The sequence below is a fragment of the Larus michahellis genome, chromosome 8, assembly GCF_964199755.1.
Source record: "Larus michahellis chromosome 8, bLarMic1.1, whole genome shotgun sequence".
Lineage (NCBI taxonomy): Eukaryota > Metazoa > Chordata > Aves > Charadriiformes > Laridae > Larus > Larus michahellis.
Window position 1 is genome coordinate 6,638,305 of NC_133903.1, and position 21,871 is coordinate 6,660,175.

At 44.5% G+C, this 21,871-nt stretch overlaps 1 protein-coding gene across 8 annotated transcripts in view; it reads left to right on the forward strand.

Annotated features, from left to right (window-relative positions):
* Positions 1–21,871, forward strand: part of LMF1 (lipase maturation factor 1) — a 214,112-nt gene that overhangs the window by 32,568 nt on the left and 159,673 nt on the right. The window contains exons 1-2 of one of the 8 annotated variants that reach the window (XM_074599076.1): positions 12,596–12,856; positions 12,964–13,064. The exons of 4 other annotated variants lie outside the window; for them this stretch is intronic. Coding sequence is in view for 2 of the 4 variants with exons in the window: in XM_074599069.1 (XP_074455170.1) it covers positions 18,519–18,636 (118 nt within the window). In the remaining 2 variants the exon portion in view is untranslated. Of the gene's footprint in view, positions 1–273; positions 285–12,595; positions 12,857–12,963; positions 13,065–17,915; positions 18,637–19,540; positions 19,563–21,871 lie in introns of those variants that run through there. 3 more of the 8 variants (XM_074599079.1, XM_074599069.1, XM_074599078.1) reach the window with 3 other exon arrangements.

Genomic DNA, 21,871 nt, shown 5'->3' on the forward strand with positions numbered 1-21,871 from the left:
AGTTCCTTGGAGTGATAAATAACAGCTTAATTTGCCCAGAAATGAATGATTTTGCTCTTCTTGCGCTGCCAGGTAACAGAAATCTACCATCTAGTGCCTTTGAGTTGCATGTTACAAGGTTCATGCATGTTTCCATACTCCTTGACAGATTTGTTCTGAAACTCAAAAGGTGTAAAGTTTGAAATAGAACTAATATTAAACATAGGTTGCTGCAATTGATCAACCAAGATTTTAATTTTTTTTTTTTTGCTTTTTCTTCATTTTGTTTTGCAGGTATTCCTTTGGTAAGTGAATAAAAACAAGAAAAAATCTGCAGTAATAATTTATTGATGCATTTGTGGGTATGTAGCTTTTACATTACTCTAACTTGCTTTCTCTGTCTTTCTCTTTCAAATGTTTAAGGTTTGATTGCCTCTGTTCTCTGCCTTTCAATGAATTTCTTTGAGCTCGTATGCCCTTAAGGAAGGAAAACTGGTGTAAATTCTGTAAGTTGAGATTGAAGGAGACTTGGTGGAAGGGTTGTGTAAGTACCACCAGTATCGTTATGAGGGTGACATTAAAGACAAATAGTTAAATAAGCCTGAGGGAACCAAACGAAGTGAGGTCTGAAGGACATCCCCTGGGAGGGAACCTGTTCCCCCCAAATTCCAATTCCCTTTCCGCTGGTGATTTGTATGAAGTTGAGAACCTCTTACTTATATCATCTGCTTTTCCGCAAGTGTGAGGTGCAGATATTACTCCTTTGGAGGTCTGGAAAGTTGATTTGTGCTTTGCACAGGTTGGGGTTTTTTTTTTAAGCATTAAGTACTCCAACCCACAGCTGGAGTCTAAATGGAAAGTTAGAAATCCCAGTAGAAAATGTTCCTCTCTGTGGAAATATTAGGAAAGCTGTTAGTGTGCTTCTGACTTCCTGGGAAGTACTGCCATGGCATAATGTCTTGAAACAGCCTATTTGCTCACATTTTCTCATCCCTTCAGCCAGGTGCTCGTGCTGTTGGATGGGTGGATGGAGAAGGATACTGGGTCCTTGCGGGAATGAGAAGGAGATTCATATTCCCAAGTTGTCACTAGCCAGTCACAAATAGAAATTTAGTTTTTTTAATGTAAGGCACAAGAACAGTTAAAGTCCATTTGTGTCAGCGTATTATGGAGGCTTCCCTCCCCTTCTCCTTCAGGGAATTGCATCCATCTCCTTGTTTACCAATTGATTGTTTTGTTTTAATCAGTTGTAAGTGGATGTACTGCTTTAGTTTATGTGGGATCATTGAGATGGTGCTTCACCAAGTGGAGAGGTGGAGGATTATGGAGAATTGTTTCCACTCCTGTGTGTTTTAGATAATTCCAAATCAGATGTGGATTTTTTTAATCAGCTGGACAATATAAATCCACGCTTTTGTTGGGTTAGTGAGGACAACCATCTTAGTTTTAACACAAGTTACTCATCTTCTGTATATGTTTTCCAGGTTGCAGAAAAACTGCTTTTCAGAAGTGGTGTTTTATCTTTCTTTGGCCTTTCTTTATGTCCCAACTGGATAGCCACCCTATGAGGATTACTGAAGTCCTTTGTACGCAGTAGGGTCTCTCCCTTCCTTGTTTTTGGCTTAAGGGCTACTTCTGAATAAGATGAATGAGATGTAAATCTTGAGTTACTTTTGTTAGAATACAGGAAAACCACAATATTTTTGTTATAATATAGCTGAAACAACAACATTGTCATCCATTGCTGTAGAAGTACATTAAATATTGCTGAGCTCTGGAAGCCTTATTCTTTGGTAGCATCTACTTCAAAGCAAGATCTTAAAAAAAAAATAAAAAATTCCTGGAGAGATCTTTGTAAATGCTGACTGTTTCCTATTCCCCTCCAGGAAGTGTACTTTTTTTGAGACATCTTAGGATGGATTTTGGTAGCCTCTATTAAAACTGCAGGCTGTCCCTATGAATTTTAAAGAACTCCAGAGTCTGGAAATAACAACAAGCTGTTAGGCCAAATGGGATCAACTGGTATTGCCACAGGTTTTGCTCTTTGCTCTTACTCCTGTCAGGTAACAGTTATTAAAAACACTCCTCACTTCAGGGAATGAACCGCGAAAAACAGCCATGCAAGGGCTTTCACAGCGCAAAGCACCGTCTGCGTTGGACTATTTATCTTTGAAAGGTGAAGAGGTGCTCGGCAATGCAAATCCTGGAGTGGGCGCCAGCTTGGGGGTTAGCACTGGTCTGAAATTAGCTGAGCTGTAATAACTTTTCAGCTTTATTTATTGTTGTTCATGTATAAATTTGGCTTTAGATGTAGCGTGACGTGTTTCAGTGAGCACGGAGCAGTTTGACATTGGGTCCCTCCCCATGGACAGGCACAGCTCAGGCGTGCGAGGTTCCCTGCCAGCAGGCGGGAGCGCTGGGCTGGATCGTCACTTTTCCTCCCCGTTTCTGGCAGTGCAGTGCTCTGGTTGCTGAGTGTGGACTCTGCTCTGGTGGGACTGCTCGATGGCTGGACTACGCTGGATTGCTTTGGCCCTTCCTAGCGGAGCTGAGGCTGCTGGGAGTCTTGGGAATGGATGGGTGGATGGATGGATGTCCTGCCTGTCCCCGGTGGAGCACACCTGCAGGGCCAGCAGCCATGCTGTTCCTGGAGACGTGGCTTTCATGGCAACTTCATCCTTAGCCTAAATCTTCTCCTTGAGCTTTGGTATACCAAGGCCTTTCTTCCTTGGCCCCTTCAAGCTACTTTCTAGGTGCCTTGGTGACCTGTGTGTGCCACCGTGAGCCACCTGGCCTCACTCAGTGCCCTTGGTCCTGCCTGGCTCAGCTCCAAAAGTGGCAGGTCTCCCTCTCTGTGAAGGATGCAGCTGTGGTGCTGGGACTAGAAAGAATTGGCAAGGTCAACTTGTTATTTTTTCCTTTTTTAAAACTAAGGACATCTTTTCTCTTGGCTTAGAATAAGACCAAAGCTGCCTCAGCAGATTTGTGGTGTTGACAGCTTTGCTGTTTCTGACTCCTTCTGAGCAAGGATGCGCTCTCCGAGAGCAGTAGTTCCTGATGATGCTTCAGTCTGACATACTCCCAAGGACTTCTTTTTTTTTTTCCCCAGTGGAAGCCTGATTTTAATATAGTGATTTATTATCTCTGTTCTAACAGAGGCTTTGAAAAAGATGATGCTCTTTTACAGGCTTTCTTGTCTTCTTTCTTCTGTTCTACCTTGTTATTGTGTTAAGGAGCCCCAGATATTCAGAAGGCAGTTTGATGGCCCTAAGTCTTTCCTGAGATATCAGTGAGGAGCTAAGCAGAGCTGCAGGAAAGCTGCAAAGATTGTGTGAGTTGTAATGGACAGCCCCATCTCTCTGTAAAGTAAAAATCCAGGTGTGGTGTGGAAAATGATGTAACTGTTCAGGGAGATTCTGACTCCACATCGTCACCTCCATGGCCGCCGGATACCTCTCAGAGTTGCAGTCTGGATTCCCAGCAAGGAACCCGCAGAATAGACAGAAATGTGTCTGTTTACCTTTTGGCTATCAATGGGATCATTAAACGGAAAGGACTGAGAAGCAGCTGATCTTATTTGACTCTTGATGCACAAAAGTGTCCTATTTGGAGCCAAAGCAAATGTTTCCTTGGGGATTGTTCCAGAGAGCCTTGCTTCTGCACTCTTTGCAGGCCAACTGTATGGCTAGAATTAGAAGCATATTTTAAAAATAAGAGCTCTTTTTTTTTTTTTTTTTTCCCCCCCCTCTTACAGTAAACTTTCTTGTTAATTTTGGTATGGAGAGAAGACAATCACTGAAGGTGGAATTAAAGTCCTAGTTTTTTTCCATTATGTGTAAACATGGAATAAGCAAATAATTTAGTTCATACCCATGCCTGCCCCCTAATTTTATGTTGCGTCTATTATCTCAGAATTTAAGATGAAATGTGTTTTGATTAGTAGTAGAATAAAAAGTTGAGAGCCGAGTGTACGTAATTCTCCATTACTTGTTAAATCCTCACTCTTTACTTCAATGCAAATTGTTCCAAAGAGGATTTTCTTTTAAAAGGTCTTCAGGGATCTTGAATTTTAGATGTGCGCTGACATAAAATTAAATGTTAGAGTGCACAGCTGGGGTTCTGGCTTTTGCTGTACAAGATTGAGATGTTTCTCCTTTTGTGAGTGCATGTTTCCACGGAAGAGGTGAGGTTTTCATATTAGTTGCACTACACTAGTGAGCAGCGCTGTGGTCATGGAAGAAAATGAGAGTACGTGGAAATGACTGAGGTCAAACTTCACCAGTGCAGGTCCAAAGCTTGGTTTAAAAGTATACCGAGATGGGGATGTGTCTGGGCTGAACTGTGCCTGGAGCTAACACCGTGATTCCTGCAGATCCATCTGCAGTGTCTGCCTGGTGGGTGTGAGGTTGCCCAAGTGTAAGAGAATTCACTGGCAGAAGTTTGCTTTCTTGCATGGCAGGACATAAGTATCCGGCTCGCAGCCGGTGGCACTTGTTACTCCGGTAGCTCGCTGTACAGACGGCACGTGGGAGAGACACTGGCAGCAGGACATGGAGAACGGGTTGGTCTGTGTTATTCCTGGAGAACTTTATTCTGTTCACAGCAGGAGACCGCGGAGCCACGGCGCGACTGTCCCAGTGAGCCCCTGGGAATCGCTGCAGGGTTGAACACCCGGATGGCCATAGGCTGCTATTTATTCATTCTCCCCCCATGCCGAGATGGGAGGGATGGGGTTGCTTACTGACTGTTCCTGTTCCTGGCTAATATTGTGATCTGCTGTTCCTATTTCTCGTGTAAGAGTGGGAAACTTTTCTCTCTGTCTTATTAAATCTATTTTTCAAGCTGTCACTTAACCAGGTCTAGTGACAGAGTCGGATGTTTATGTGGCCCTGGACACTTGAACTCTGGTGTTTTCAATCACAACAGCACCTTTTGCCAGCCGTTGTGAATTAAATACTCCTCATGACCTTTTACCCTCGCCGCTCTTAAATTCATGCTTTAAAAACAGCTTAATGAGGGGTTTACTGGCCCAATTGGAAGTTTTTATTAAAACCTATTAGTGTGCTAGAGTAGCCTGCCTGAAGGAAACGATTAGCCCAAAGCAACTAAACTCGGAGCTGGCCCCTAGCCACACCAGGTTTTCACTAAACTGTTTCCAGACCCATGTTTAACCCTAACACTGCAGCTTGCATGGTATTCATATCCTCTGCTTTAATTTATAGCTTGTCTGATTCTCTCCCCAGCCTTTCTCAATGTTCACGAAAGCATTTTGTTTTAATGTAATTAGAACTGTGTTAAAGGGCAACGTGCCTTCATTCAGGCCTGACTCGTTTGAGAGCCTCAATTAAGTGGAAGTGTTCCCCCAAAGTCCTCTGCTGATGCTGCCTGGGGAAGGGGCTGCCCTACAGACGGGGTTTAGAGCCTGCCTGGACAAAGCCGTGATGCTCCCAGGGCCTCGGTTAAGCTTCCCTTGAGGAGCATCCCCTCATCAGCTCAGTGATGCAGCTGCGTTGGCGGAGCACCCTGGGGTTTGAAATGAAGCTGTGTTATCTGGAGGACACAGACTTTGGGATAGCACGCTGGAGCTGGAGGGTGGAAATCCCAGCTGGTTTCTGCTGCTAACTTCCCGTTAGATCTTAGCTTGTTTATTCGAACTCCTTTATTTTATATTCAGAACTGATCCAGTGGTTCTTGCCCATCTTAAAAATAGACTTTACAATGCTACTGAAGCCCTGCAGCCATTATCTTTGTGTTCTTGTGCTTATGTCTCCATGGAGCTGAGAAAAGCAGTCCAGAGCTCCTACACGTTAAGAAAATTGCTGTAGCAAGTCCCATGCCCCAAAAGTGCTGGACGACTATCAACTTTGTACATATTCCCTCCCGATCCGTGCGCCTGGCTGCTTGTCCAGGCTTCCTGCAATGTATCCTGAAACCACAAGGCCTTTGGAGAAGGGACTTCCAGTGATTTTTTTTTTTTAATATATATATATACATATATAGATACATATATTTGGCCCTTGCCAAACAGCTTGCCTGTTTGTAGATGTCCGCAACTACTGAACTGAAGGCATGAAATAATACAAAACTTCTAAGCTGTATTTAGTGTTTTCCTGGAGGTTTTCTTTGTTGTCTGGCTGCTGATAATGGTACATACCCAAAGTGATGATACGTCACCCAGGAGTCACTGATGTATGTACTGAATGCATTTGTCAGGCTTTATGTTTTTCATTGCTAGCCTATAATCAGGGAAGGCAAGTTGAAGACTGAGACATAGACTCTTGCTTACAGGACCTTGTTTTAGCCTGTGAAGAAGCCAGATTCCCCCATAATACAATTACAGTTAGCAAATATAAAAACTAATAGAAAAAAAAAAAGGGGTCTTGGCCATGTACCAACTAGGCTGCTGTTGAGGTGACAAAGGTTTAGGCTCTGGGATGCTTTTTGAGCATCATAAAGTGATTTTCTATAAACGGAACACAAAACAAAAAGCAACTGGTCCCTCTCTACACCGTGCATTTCCTGAGTGTCACCTCCTGTCTTTATTTTTACTGGCATATGGATGCACCAACCTTGGTAGGTACCTTTTAAAAAGAATGTTTAAGGAAAAATCTGCCATTAAAGTTATTACTGTAAAGTAATGCCTTTGATTGCGGCAATTATGCAAATGATTTTAAGGGATAAAATACTTCTTAACAAGGACTGATGTAAATGATGGTGCTGCAATGAGTGCATAACTTCTTCAAACAAGATCTTTCCATGCAAGTAATTTTCTTTCAGCTGTTTGCCGTGTTGCCTGGATGTCGACCTGTGTAACCGATGACCGGCCTGCGGATGTGATTTTATTTTCTCTTAATACAGGAATGTAAGTGGGTGGAATGGGAACGCTGGTCTTGCAGAAACTGGGAAACCCTTTCCCTAAGCAAATTATTTCTCCACAGCTCTTGTGACTGACTTTTGTCCTAGCCTTAATAAAAAGGAAACAAACAAAAATGCTTTTTGCAGGCAGAGATTTTCGTCAGAAAAAGGCGAGTTGGACTGGGTGACTAGCGAAAGTGGAGCTCTCCTTGATTAAGGCTCTTGCCTTAATGCATTGCCAAAGTTAAGTGAAATGGAATTTCCTCCATATTAGTTTTAAAGCGGAGAAATTGGATCTTTGTCTTCCATAGTCTGGAAGAACATTGACCACAATTTGAAGGCAAGCGTGGTGTGGCTGAGGGACTTAGCTCCTACTTCAGTCTGTGGTGTTTAAACTAAGCTTTTAGCGGAGCAGAAACGCAGTGCTGCATGGCGTCAGTTATGAGAAGGTTTACTGTTTCAGTTCAAATTATTCCCAAAAAGTGTCTATGGACAGTCAGTGCCTTGAGTTTGAACTAGGTCAAGGATGTTCTCCCCATATTATGGATTTGTTGTTATTGGCCCTCCTGCAGCTGGCATATATAGGCATAAAAGCCTTTATAAAGTCATGACAGTGAGTAGTTGTGGACGTAGAGCAGCCTGGCAGGGTGCTCCACACGTAACATGAGTACTGTTTGTGCTCAGCGAGGTAGCTGAATTGCTGCATCCCTTTGAAACCTCAGCATTAAAGGTATCGTGGAAATGCAAAACGAGTGTGCGCGTGTGTTCATTAGTGATGTGTCTAGTCTGCTTGAAAACCTGTGTTGTCGGGAGAAAGCTGCGGGAATTAAAGGTATAAAGAGGTCTTGAAGGTCTGGTAGCACAGATGTCATGTAGGGGTCTTGGGATGCAGTGGATTACAGGATACTTTGTTTAGTGGGGACTTCAAAAAGGGGCACAGCCTGCTGGAGGAGGCAGCAGCCTCTGTCTCTGCCAGCCGCGGCCACAGGCAGCCCCGTTGTTCGGTCGGTGCTGGGCTTGCACGCCAGCGCCGCGTCTCCGGCCGGCGCTTGGATGCTATCACGCACATCGAGCTGGGGTGCCCAGTTTGGCTGGAGCAGGTGTAGTCATTTGCAATTATAATCAGAGCTTCTGTTTTTTGCAAATCTGTGTGCAAATAGCAAGGGTATTGTATTCAAAGCTTCATAACCTCTGCGTTTTCTCCTGAAATGCATTCTCCCCTTTTGGCTGCTTTTCCTCCTTTATAAGGAAAGGATTTAATGTGCTTAGGGTGATGGTGTTAATATCTGCTTAGGTTCGTATCCTTTTAGCTAGATTCTAACAAAAGAAAATTTGTATATGTGGGTATTTATTTTAAATCTGGGCATCTTTGTCCTACGAGAAAGACAGTCTATATTAACTTTAATTGCTATAAATATGTAAGAGTGCACCTATTCACAGATACACCTGAACAGTTTGGTACTGGCCCTGAGTTCACTTGTGTGCGTTATAAAGCCAGCACTTGTTCTCCTTATCTTGCATTAGTGTCTCTGCTATCTGCTATCCTGAGCTTACGTCGGATTTGTGTTAAGCCTTTCCGTTAAACTTGGGACTTTGTGCAGTGTTCCCAGTTGCGGCTTCCTGTGCAAAACCAAAAACAAGACTAGGGTTAATAAAAGTGCCAGCACACTTTAAAAAAACCTAAAATCTTCATAGTAGCCTTTTCATAGAGAGGTGCATCTGAACAAAGGCTCTGGCTCTGATCACGCTCAAATTTTTGAGGAGGATTTGACTTATGTCCAAACATCCCAGCTTGGACTGATTGCTACTTGTTTGTATAAAAAAAGAAGGCATTTCTTGTGCCAAAGGATCCTAAAAGCTTGTTCCAAGATCGCTATAGTCAAGGGAAATGCTGCCCACTGCTGAAAAGTTGCCATCACTTGGGGTGAGGTTTAGCACTGTCTGATAACACACGGGGACATTGCACAGTATGAGACAGAGTAACCCAAACACAGTTCCCGCTTGTTTGGGGGGAGTTTAGGAGGTCAAATGTGATTACCCAGTTGGAGTGTGGCTGGGAGACGGTGATTAATTCCCCCAATACTTCAGAAAAGCCTGTGGGAATTTTAACGACCCCAGTGATAAGACTCTCAGTTTTGTGCATCATTCAGAAAAGCGGAGCTCTACCTGCCCAGTGCTGCTGTGACACTGTCTGGGCTCAGATTTGGGACCGGTTCAGCGGTGAGGAGGGATGGGGAGATGCCGTGCGGGTGAACGTGCCATCTGCAGAGCTCCCATCTGTGTCCTACAGCACAGATGGGTTTCCGAAAGGTAAGCAGGCAGGTATGACCGCTCCGACCTTGCTCATGCTGGGGGGTTAGCAAGAGGTTGCAACGTTTGTACTGACTGTTGGGAGTTGTTGCTTCTCCCTCTTTTGGTTCTTCCTATTTAATTGTGCAAAAGCCACTGCAAAACTGTGGCAAAGTCTTTCAGCAAGGCTAGCCTCATACCATAGCCATAAAATTCTTCCTGTAAGTACTGTCCTATGCGATTATTTTTTTCTTTTTGCTCTATTTTTAAAAACAAAACTCAGGCAACTCTTTGAAATAGGGTTTTGTTAAGTGTTTAGGCGGTTGCAGAGGACGTCGGCTTTATTTTATGTTCTCAGCTCATTTATGGGTTACTGCTGATTTTTCTGCTTCTGAATAGTACCTTCTTTCTGGCCGTAGCGCTCACCTATGTGTTACCGTGTTTGAAGGATCTCGAGCATGCTGCTGCGAGCTGCCGAGCAAGAATAATGGCACTCTTGTTGTCCCCGCGGTATTTGCCAGTTGTCATAAATGCCAAGAGTCAGCACGGCCCGGGCAGAGACCATCTACTTGGTTTTAACTTGTAGAAGGCAGTCAGTTCTAATGAGTATGTCTTCCAAGCCAGACGGCCAACATAAAAGCATAATACACCTCAAAACTGGGAGATAGATAGTAAAGTTTTTTCTGATTTTTAGTGAGAAAGACACACTGGGGAGAATCCAGTGAAAACAATGGATTAGCTCCATGACAGTGCTGGCTTCAACAGGCTGACACTTCTCAGCAAGGTGCTGTTTAAATTCACTGTGATATCGCCAGGCTTTTGATGGAAGGAGGATGAGAGATGGGCAGAGTTGTCTTCAAGGCGTGCTTCGATCAAAAGTTCAAGTCTGGCATGGGAGAACAAGTTTTATTTTTATTTTTCTATTTTTCTGAAGTTAAATAAACCTTGATGTGCAGAATAACCCCTGAATAATAATAATAAACTGAAGGACATCCAAGGAACTGCTGCTGGTTTTATTTTTCATTAACCACACTGTCATTTCTAATGTTCATCTGATTTATCTATGTCTGGTTAACCATTCAGATGCCCTTTTTCTGACCTGATGTATATCACATAAAAAACTTATGGCAGTAATTTATAGAGGGTGATTACAGCTCTGAATGTAAAGTTTTGGAGCGCCATTCTTCTTGGGGATGGTGGGCCTTTGTTGGGTGTTCCCGAGGTATACGGTAGAATTACGAATTAAAGGGTTGGGGCCTCGGGACTTGGCATCTCTGGGCAGCAAAAGGAAGTTGTGTGTGAGCTCTGAGGAAGGTCAGTGAGAGTGTGGGCCCTTTTTAAGGAATCCAGCTCTATCGGGATATTCTTCATCCTTCCTTTATTCTAGACTTGATCCGGAGTGTGGAAGTTTGAGTGGAAGTCCATAGATTTTGGATGCTTTCCGTCAGGAATGTCTGATGAGCAGAACTGCACTGCTGTTTGGGTTAGGTTAAGTGGTCTACATCTTTTGTCTTTTTTAATCAGTCGTAGGATTTGAAAAGCTCTCTGTCTGGAGAATGATCAGCAGACCTGCACTGTACTCTGAATGCCTCTGTGCTGCTCAAACAGAGATGTGGAGGGAGCAGTAACAGTATTGCAATAGAAATGGCATTTTGACAGCAGGAAGAACACTTTAGTATTCCTGCCCATTTGTATCTGGTAATAACTTTTTTTTGGCCACGCGTTAAAAACCAGTATTAATCATTGACTTGACCAATAAAACAAAGGGCCGATTTCAGGACACGTATCCTAGCGTGCTCTCATCTATTCTTATTGTCTCCTTTTTCTTGCTGGGAGGAGGAGTGCTGTGTGGGGTGGTTTTTTCCCTTCTTTTAAGTCATCTTTCTAAGGGTATTTATTTGACTGTTCAATGCTACTGAGGGCTAAAGAGGTTAATGTATTTGTGCTGGCAGGGTCCTTTTTTGAAGCCTGTGTGTTTCTTCACAAGTCTGTATTTTGAAGTTTATTGCATTTGCTGTGTTCACTTCACGCATAAAGACCGGTAGAAATACTGACGTTGGGAAATGGAGTGAGAGCCAGAGGTCAAGTTTGATCTTCCTCTGAGTGCTGGGCTCCTTGATCTCCCCGGAGCAGGGAGCAAGCTGTCACTCTTCACTGTCTTTGCAGAAATTGACGCAAAAGTGAGTGACCACATGAATGGAGCCGTCGAAGGATTTCTTCTTAAAGTTCCTTTGTCCAAAAATGTTGTTTCCTTGAAATGGAGATTATTCGTGGGAATGCGTTGGCTTGAGCAGATTTCTGGATCGGGAAAATGAAGTCAACGTTTTTGAAATTGTTGTAACTCTTTTTGTCTTGCCATCCTTGAATTAGAAAAAAGTGTGCCGTAGTTCAGAGAGATTTTAGCATATAGAAATTTAGAAAGCAATTGCACTTACTATAGCACAAAATGTGCTTGCGGTAGTGTGTTTGTGCATGCGATAAAATAGAACTGTGCAGCAGCTCAAAGCCAAATTCAGATCAGATCTGTAGGTTTAGTAGCAACCAGAAATACTGCATTTCCTTGCCTCTGCCAGATTTAAATATGAGCGAACTGACTCATTTGTGTGAAGAAAGTGTTTAATGACTTAGCATCATTTAAAACCTGTATCTTTGTAAAAATTAATGGGATTTGACTGCATTCTTGAGCATCATCTGAACTTCATATTTCGGGTAAAATCATTCCAGGAACAAACGTGCAAAATTTGGTACAAAAGAGGAGACGTGCAGAGAAGCATGCGCTGTGCTGTTGGATTGTGTTGAGTGGTGTCTCCAAGGTACCACAGAAGGGAGCCTGGGCCTCGGAGCTGCCAGTTTTCTTACTATCCCCAAAGCATCTTGTTTGACTGTAAGGAATTTACGGCGGCAACTGGGAGTTGAAATAGCTTGTGTGTTTTTATATGATTTGGGGCATCTCTGCACAGAAGTCAAAGCCGATGCATCTGCCTCCTGCTGAGCCCTGTGACCTTCAGTACGCTGCTGAGTGGGATGCCCTTATTTTCTGAAATACCATACTAGCACTTGAGTATTATAGTTTTATTTTACCAGTTTTGGTTTAAGGAGAATGCTACCTAGCCAAATACTTCTGGCCGCCTCCTCATTGCATCCATCATGTTCCCTTAAACTCTTAAAAAATTTGATTCATTTATTTATTTTTAGTCTAGCGAAATAATTTTCTCATGGGTTTCTTTTCCGTTTCTAAACTGGGTGAAACCGCAGTGTTAAGCCATCCTCTTCCCAGTCATATATAGGAAGTGAGTGTGAGCCAAGGTACATATTTTATGTTAGTCAAAAGAGATAAGTGTCAGGATTTCAAAGTAAATTCCACCCTGCATTTTCCAGCGCTGAAATCTCTGCTGTACCTTGGCTCTTGTGCCTTGATTCAGAACAGTTGGCACTTTTATTGCAACTCTCTTGTAGTTTCATTTTCTTCTGTAAGGGGAGGGGTGGTTTGCCTGCATGCATGACAAAATTATCTGTCCGAGTCATCATCCCTCTAGGAAAGCCCTTGAATGGCAGGAAAACTGCAGGTAGCAAAGCAGGAGAAGTGCTGGGATGTGAGCCACAGGTGTGCCAGCCGGGAGGGGAAGAGGAAGGTGCAAGACGCTGTGCTTTATCGTCTCGGAAAGAACAAAAGTGGCTCCTGTCCTCCTCAGCAGAAGGCTTAATGCCTGAGGGAGGTGGTCCATTCCCAAGGGTAGGTACCTGTCGTGGGGAAGGGACAGGCTGCGTTATTGGTGGGGAGGGAGATGAGCCTGGGGCTGTGGTCTCACTTGCCTGGTGTGCATTAACCGCATCTTCCAGGTCCTGTTTCCCTTGACATCAGATGGGGATAAGGCTTCCCCCAAGGTGCTTCCAGACCTTCATGTAAAGCTGCTACATAAAAGCAAGAGGTTGCTACTCAGGTAAGGCACAGTGCCTAAAATAACAGTGTTTTAGTAGTGGGATTTTGATTTCTATTCTATGCTTTCAGGCTATTAGGTGATTAAACCACCATTAAAACCGGACTAAACAGCTCCGGGTTTTAGTGGAGCTGGTAGCGGAGGTGTGGAGGTTTATGAGGTTACGTCTTGATTTACCATTTATTATGAACATTTATCAGGGAGGAGATACAGGGTAATTTTCTGGTTTGTTTCATGTTTGTCTGAGCCACGCTGGATTGTGTCCGATTCAAATATGAACCTCGAGCTCGGCTGGAAGACCTGTGGGATGGAGCCCTTGGCTTCTGTGGGTAGGAAGGCCATGGAATCCCGAGTGGCAGGCTGTGGTTTTATCCGTGCAGGCTGAGCCTCTCAACAAGTATTGCTCAACCTCCCTGGAGCTGGCTCAGGGCTGGCCGCCTCGCTGCGTGGGCAGGCTGGGCTCCGACCTGCCTGCCGAAGCCCATACCGGGACGGCTTCCAGGGAAGGGTGGGAAACGGCAAAAGCAGGAATAGGTCCTGCAGCTCCAGCCTGTCACCACCCGACCGTCTGCCTTCTGCCGGTACCAAGGTTTTTCCCTCTGCAAAGGAGGGTTTGGGGCTAGCGCAGGATGACTGTGCTTGCACTTGGTGGAGATCTGCCTGGGAGCTGAGTGGCGGTACCGGGGGGAAAAGTCATCCTGCAATTCTCCAAAAATAGGGTGGTACTTTTGTGTGGGAGGGGTGAAAGGAGAGAGCAAAGATGATCCCCCCCAGAAAAGAGTGAGGAGGGAATAAACAAGCTATGCAGCAAATAAGCGATGAGCAATCTGGGTGCAGGGTGGGGAGGAGACGTCAGGAAGGCTCCTCTGGGGGAAAGGAGCAGTGGGGAAAGGTGAAGGATGAGGGGCAGAACCCGATGGGGAAATCGTTCATGTCCCTTGTTTCGGCTCGCTGAGGTAATGCTGTTATTTTCGAGCGGAGAGCTGGAGCGCATGGCAGAGCTCCGTTCCCCCGTGTGATGTCTCTGCTCGGCCTCGCAGCTGCAGGAGGAAGCTGTCAGCGATGGGAGCGATGGGCTGCTGGAGCTGCGGGACAGCCATGTGTCAGCGCCAATTGTCACAGGGGCAAACGCTGCTGGGATGTTTTTTATTTTATTTTTTTTTATGCAGTTTGGTAAACACAAGAGCCAGATTCCGGGTGTAAATCTGGAGTAGTGTCAGTGCAGTTGGATCGGCCCAGCTGTGCTGGATATCTTGCTCGGAGGGGAGTGTGGCACGGAGCTGGCACGTCAGGCTGCTCTGCTCTGCTTGGAGACACTGGAAACATTCCCAAAGGGATGGGGAAGGGCAGCAAGTGGGAAGGAGGTGCTGGGGAAGTGTAAGAGGGGATAGCACAGAGCTGTAGCTCTTCCCATCTATTTTACACTTTGCTAAGCACTAAAATGCCATATTTTTTTCCTCTGTATTTAGACGATAATTATATTATGTTCTCATTTACATGGCTTACTTCTTAATATGACCTCTTCTGGCTTATTCAGCTTTTTAAAACAGACGTGCCTGATAGCTAATGGCCAGGGAGAGGAGGAGTATTTCTTAAAAGCAAGATTCAGTGCTTTATATTAAACACCTTAAATTTGAGCTTCAGAAAATCCAGCAATAGGAATTGGTGTTTATTGTGGCAATTCATGTGCCTTCATCCCAAAGCTTCAGCAGGAGGTTAACCTGGTGCCCTGGGTCTGTCAAGGAGTTGCCCAGGCGATACCGGTGCTCAGCAGCTGCAAATACCGGCAACTGAGGTGGGGCTGGGAACAGCCATGGGGCCATGGGGCAGGCGCCGGCTCAGAGCTGAATCGCTCCATGCTGATTTCCACACTCGTGCGTATCTGCGGGCACGGCGCAGAGATCTTTGTCCTAAAAGGCTCCAGGATTTACAGCTGTATTGGTTGTCGAGCCCTTGGGAAGGGAGTTGGAGGGTTTTCAGTGTTAAGAGCTGTCTTGCCTGTGTCCTTGCCGCAGAGTGGGTGAGGCTCGGTCTGAAGCATTGTTTGGGCTTTAAAACTTACCTCCAGATACGGGAGTGAACCCGAGCTCAGAGCAAAGATAAATCCACATCCCTGGGGGTTTCTCGGGGGCTGCTGGCTCTTGCGATCATTCCTGCAGCTCCTTCTCCGTCGTGATACGGCACAGCTCGTCGTATAAAATCCTTGCTCACGCTTTGCAGTGTTGTGTCAGCCCTACAGTGTAGCTCAGATGGTGATTTCATTTATTTATTTATTTTTGAAAGAAAGTGACTTGATGCATACATTTTGATCCACAGGAATATGGAGAGCTCTGAGATCTGTGCAGTGAAAATGGTTTATAGATAGTTAAGCAGGGGAATTTGGCCAAGACTTTCTGGCACACAGCTTGGACACTTATAATAATTTATTATAATATTTTCCCATCTGTTTGTTATTATTAAATATGAAGTACTGGTGTTGCGCAATCTTACCTTTTGGATTTATGCACAGAAGAAATCGGTGTACATTTTTATTGAATACCTTTTAACTCTAACTTATGGTTACGAACAGCATTTTGAACTTCTCCTTTGTGAATTTAAAGTAAAATTAAATTTAAGAACTCCTGACACATGCCACTCTTTAAGGGTCAGCACTTTCTCTTTGCAAAATTATCCTGTACATGAATATCTTTCTCAAGTGTTTTATTTCACTTCTAAATCCTGGGTTGCCGGCACCTTCTTTTCCTGCTTGGGTTATACGTGAAAGGAAGTCAGTGTTGCAGTTGTGTCCCTGGCCATGCACACATGGAAGGCAAAATAGCCTGTATTTATACCAGCACCAGGTATGAAACTGCTGTGAACTAGAAGGTTTGTGCGATTGCCAGAAAATAACTCGTGCCGCTGGACTGCTGATACCCACTGCCTTGCACTGGTGCAGCCGGGACCGGGGGGAGCTGTAGGTGTCCCTATGGTTTTGTCACACGTGCTGCTTTTCAGGGCCACCCTCTGTAATGGAAATAACTCTGTAGACCAACAAGCATCTCCAGAAATTCCAGATAATTGCTAAAAACTCTTCTCTCTGCAGATGCATCGGTTGGAAGAGGATCTGGGCTCTTTGTTTGAAATTAAGCGCTTTTTCACTCCTTTCAGTCCAGAGGCTTGCTGTGCTCGGTTGTATTTCCCCAGTGCTAGGTACTTGTAAAAAATGTTTTATCTTTGATACCTGTTCTTATCCTCCCATGTAGTCATTTAGAGTGGGACATTGTGTCGTGCTAAAAAGGTATTAATCTCTTTTAAGTGGTTTCCTAGACCAGCTGAGCAATACTATGTTTATTAGAAGAGTAATTTTTTGTATAAAAGTTTACTGCACATGGTAACATTTAAAAATTGGCTGTTTTATAGAGTAATTATTTTAACAAATAACGCAGACATTTTAGAATTGCTTTTGGTTCCCTTACCGTGTTTCAAATGGTTTTTAAATAAAACATTTTTTCTCCCTTCCATCCAGGGCTTTATTGGTGTGAGCATAGCACGGCCTCAGGTGTATGATAAATCACTGGCGTAAGCGGTGCTGGTGTTCGGGCTACCTTCACACGTGTTTCCAGTTACTGAATTTCAGCCTCCAGCTTTACTGACAAGTTTGCCATTAATGACTGAAAGTTCGCATCAAAGACTGGGCAGTTATTTCTATCGATAAAAAAGAACGCGTTCTTTGAGCGACTGTTTTAGAGGTGTTTCCATTCACGTGCAATTTCAGCATTAAAGCAGTTGCAGGATGTTTTCCCTGGCTTTGCTGGGGTATTGATAACTATTTGTATGGAAGCTTCCCAAGCAGTACCTGTTATTTTGCATTTCCAGGTTGGCTTTACATTGCTGAATGCTTAATGAACTACACGCTCCCTTGCTGGATCACTCTTTGTACTGGGGCACATGTGTTTTCAGCCTGAATTAATAACACTGGAGAGCGAGGACAGAAAAGGCAGTGATTAATTCATATGGTTCATTTTATGCACTGAAGTCATTTGGATTTCTTACAGCGGGGAGAGGCGAGCGGGTGTACGAGGCTTGTGGTATTGGGACATATGTGAATAGCTGTTTAATATCAGTTGTCACTATCCTGTGTGATTTTTTTTAATGTGGTTGATTTCAGCGGTTTATATAAAAATATAAAAAGCTGCTTCTTCAAATTAGAAGCAAAAATTCTAATTATATGCTACAGAATATCCTCACAAGTGAATTTGATGTCACACGCATGGGAAACCCACCACCCAGGTTGCCGGCAGCGTAACCGTGGCTGGCTGCTTCGCGGTGCTGGGGCGGCGAGGGGCGAAGGAAAATCTTGCTGTATTCTGTGTTGTGTTATCACTAAACCGCTGAATCCTTCCAACTGGCAGCAGAACTTGGGGAATGGTAGTATTTGTGGGAAAACATACTGCTTTTCTTCTCCCCTCCTTTCTTTACCAGGAGGGCTCCACGACATTTGCAGATGGGCTGGAGAAGGGAGATTGTTCTGGAGTTGCTGTAGGTAGATGTTTGCTGTGATGCCCAGCTCTGTGTCTTCCATCAGAAAGCCGCGATGTAGGATCTCTCAGAGGGGAAAGAGAGTTATTTTGCTGGGGTGACCTGAATCAGGACTGGGACCACAGGTTGCATGAGCATCGGCACATCTTTGCTTGATAAACTGGCTGTGCAAACCCTTTGCTCTGCACTGCTGGGGCTTCACCCCTCCCTGGTGGGCTCTGCAAACCCAGCCCGCCCGCACATGGTGGCCAGGTCATAGCCATCCAGGCTTCTCTTCACGACAAAGTTAGGGTGAACTGCCTTCATGCTGCTACATCCCTAGGAATCTGTGGTCACCAATGGAGCAAAATTCCTTCTCTGAACATCTCCAAGAATTAATTTGCAATTGGTTTAGATTTTGTAGCAGAAGCAATAAATAGTAAATGGTTGTTAAGAGGTCTGTGAAGTAGGGAAAGGGCTAACGATATTAAAAATGCATTCCTGGAAAAAGTAGCCTTATCAGTTAAACTGTTGGACAATTTAAAATGAAAAATTGCGTCCTGTGAGTGTGGTGGTGGGGTTTCTTGTTTGTGTTTGTTATTCTGTTTTGGTTTTGGTTTTTTTTTTTTTTTTTTTTTACAATCTCCTGGCTAGAGGAGAGGAAGGACGGGACTGGATTTAGGGTTGTCTTTCTTGCTGCGTTTGGTTACTGACTATGGAATGTAGGCATGACTAAATATAGAATCGTGAGGCTTAAAATATTAGCTATTGCTTCATAACATTGCTGTGTCAGGAGCTTCAGGATTCCTCCATCGCTCTCTCCAGACCTATAGGTGCAGCAGCAGCAGTTGTCCAGACCCTGCAGTCGGAGACGGTGTGATACCCTGGGACAGAAATAATTAGTGTACTTAATTCCCTGTCAAGGGACATTGGTTTGATGGATGGGGCAGAAAACAAGAAATGAAGAGCCCTGGAGTTCTAAACCTGCCGGTGTTGCCGGTGCCTCGGGAGCAGGTCTGCGTCGCTTCGGTGCCTGGTGTGGTGATACCTGAATGGCCCAAAGGACACGGGAGAGGAGGTAAACTGAGGCAATGGCATGGCCTGAAGCAGATCGTGGAAGACCAGAGACTTCCCGCAGAGTGTGCGGCACGTGTTTAGTCTTGCGTAGTCATTTCTGCAGAGTGCAATTATGTAGTTACTTTGCCTTGGGTAAATATAGATTTCAGCTAGCACGAGTTTGAAGTGGATGTTATAATTTTGGGAACATATATCTGTTTTAATTTCCTTTCCAAGATTTTCTTGATTGCTCCCTTGATACTTTTCCCATCATATTATTCTCCTGACAGTTGTGCGTGACAGCTCAGGTCTCTCAAGAACATTTGCTCCTGTCCCAGACGAATTTGATGAAAAATGCATTGGAGGGGACAGGTGAGGACAGGTCGGCAGAGTGGCCGTTTCTGTGGCAATGCATGCAAAGTGCAAGCTAAAGGGGAAAATGAAGCGTTTTGCCCAGGACCGTCTTCAGGCACCAAACTTGCCAGTTCTAGGGCTTGGACGTGGTGCCTCCCTCCTGTGCCCATGGGGCAGAGCCCGTGCTGCGGTGCAGGCACCGGCGCTTGGTGGGACAAGCGATGCTCAACCCTCTCACCACAGGACCTGGGCTGGGGAGGGAACTGAGCACAGGGCTGTCACCCACACTCCCTGATAACACTGGTAAGGGAAGGATTTGTCTCACAATTAGGTGACCAGTGCCACCGTAGGAACACCTCTGTGCTGGGTCTGTGCGCCCAGGGGCTGAGCCATCCTGCTTTGAGTGGTGTCCCTGGGCTGCCAGGTGATACAGCTAATGACGGGCTGCGTTACCAGGGGAAACTCCTCATTTAGGTTGATTACCAAAAGCTGTTGAACAGCAGTTCTTCAACCTTCGCAGTTAGACAGTGTCTCTGAGCCCTTTGGCTTGCATTTCCTGAGTATCTCAGTAAAGAAACACTCCTATTTACCCAGGTAGGCAGTTATTAGTCTTTTAATCGTTGTACTTGGGTCTACTATCACTGTTTACAAATTGTTTCTCACCTGAATTATTCTGTTTAGCTGAATTTAACAAAATAGTGTGAAAAAAGGAAACATAAGGCATATAGTATTTTGTATGCAATGGTTCAGGAGTAAAGTAGCAATGCTGCAATACTGTTTAATCCTAATAGATGCCGAAGATGTGTTGCTCGTGTTTATATGTGAGCAACGACTCTGTGTTCAGACTCAGGGCCCCACCTTTGCCGAAGGTCTAAATAATAATTTTGGTTTGTTGTTTTGGTTTTTTTTTTTTTTAAAGAATATAAAAATAATATCTAAGTTTCCAATTTTTCCAGGTTTGATGTTGAATTATGCCTTCTTTGAAGTTTAGAGTGGCTCTTCAGGGAGTTTCCTTTCAGGAAAATGTTTTTGTAGAAATATTTTTATTTTTACATTTTGTTAGCATGTGATGATATTGACTGTTCAATAGTAGGCAACAACTCTGCAAAATAGCCTGAAAACAAACTAAAATATACATACTTTTCCAAGTGTTGGAGAAGACTAGGCTAAGTAAAAGTAATTTATCCCAGCTGGCATTCTCAACCATAAAACAAATGTGTAGTGTTTTCCAAAAAATAGAGTGGCTCATAACTTCCAGGAATCGAGAACTTTGTTTTTCTTCAGGCAATATTAGCAGTGATCATTCTCATAGAAGATGTGCAGTTCATGTCAGTTAACTGTGGCTGTGTCATTAACATACTTGATCCAGTAGTTCTTAATTTTGTTTAACGAAGCCCTAGGGTATCTGCAAAACTTCTACTGGTCGATATCTGAGCTAAGGTACGGGTCCTCCTAATGAGAAAGCATATGTGAAAATACATATAAAGTGGTCTGTTTTCCTCTGGTTTCAATGTTTTCAAGAAAAACAAGAAGAATTACTGCTCATATAGAGAGCTTACTGAAGAATAAGCTCTCTAGAGGAGTAAGCATATAGAGAGTTACTGAAGAATTCATGCTCATATAGAAGCAAACTCAACATTGGAAGTTTCCTTGTTAAGTCTGTAGTAATAAATTTTGGGTTTGTTTGGGAAGTTTTCCTCCTGTCCTTCCCTCATCTTTTTTCTTTGTGGCTGCATCTTTGTGTCAGAGCCCATCCTGCTGCGCGTGGTCCCTGTCTCGGTGTCCCTTCTGCAGGAGCAGCGCCTGGGGGAGCGCAGGGCCAATGGCCGGGGGCAGCCACAGCCCTGCACCAGGCACAGCCCCCCAGCGCCTCCCCACAGACTCCCATTGCTCTCGCTGGGCTTTTGGCAAGACCTTTTCAAGGTGCATCAAGGTATGACCCATTTTCAGGCACAGGAAATAAAAGACCTAGAAATGGTAATTGATCATGCCCTTCAGGTGAATGGGAGTTAAATATTTGGAATATATAAATGCGAAGTACTCTTATGTCGCTAAGTCTAATTTCCGTTGAAGGGAAGCTTGTCCATATTTATTTCAAACCAATAAAGCAAACCTGGGTCATTGCTACGGATGCTTCGCCCAGCCGGGCGGGTGGCACCTATCGGGGGTTAAGCAATGGGAGCCAGTGGGGAGCAGGATGCCCTGTTGCCACGGTTACCGGCACTAACACCTACCCGGACAAAACTGGGGGGACATTGGTGTCGGGCAGCAGGTCTTGGGGTCACGTCTGCCTGCCCACATTCGGGGAGGTGGCAGGGACCCTGTGCCTGCTGGGGGCTGTGCACTGGGGGATGCGCAGCTCCCAGAAGCATCCGTAACCCCACCGCGCAGCCCAGGCAGGCACCGCAGCCCTTCGTTGTGTCCCCCACCCCGATCCCCGCAGCTGTCCCCAACCCCAAAACACGCAGTTCAACGGTGTCTCCTCTTTGGACTCGCAGTCCGGCTGCTGTTACTGAGCTTTCCTTATTTTTTACAAAGTGGATTTCAGAGTTTCTTTTAGAACCATCATAAACAGTTAAAACAACTAAACCGCAGCTGTCAAAATAAATAACCCTGCTTTGTGTTGCTTTATCTTTTTGTTTTCTTAACCATTCTGAAACTTGCTTATTCCTAAAAATGGAATCCACAGTAATTCTCGCAGCTGCTGGTTCAGATTAATAAGGGTGTCTGTCTCCAGCTCTCTTGCCAGCGTCTGAGATTTTGAAATTTAACAAGTAATATCTATACATGCGGCGAGGAAACATAGCGAATGGCATGCTAATAAGAGCAACAGTTAATGAATGCCACATCTGGCTGTTTCTCAACATAAACCTGATTTATATTTACCTTTTTTTATCAGCTAA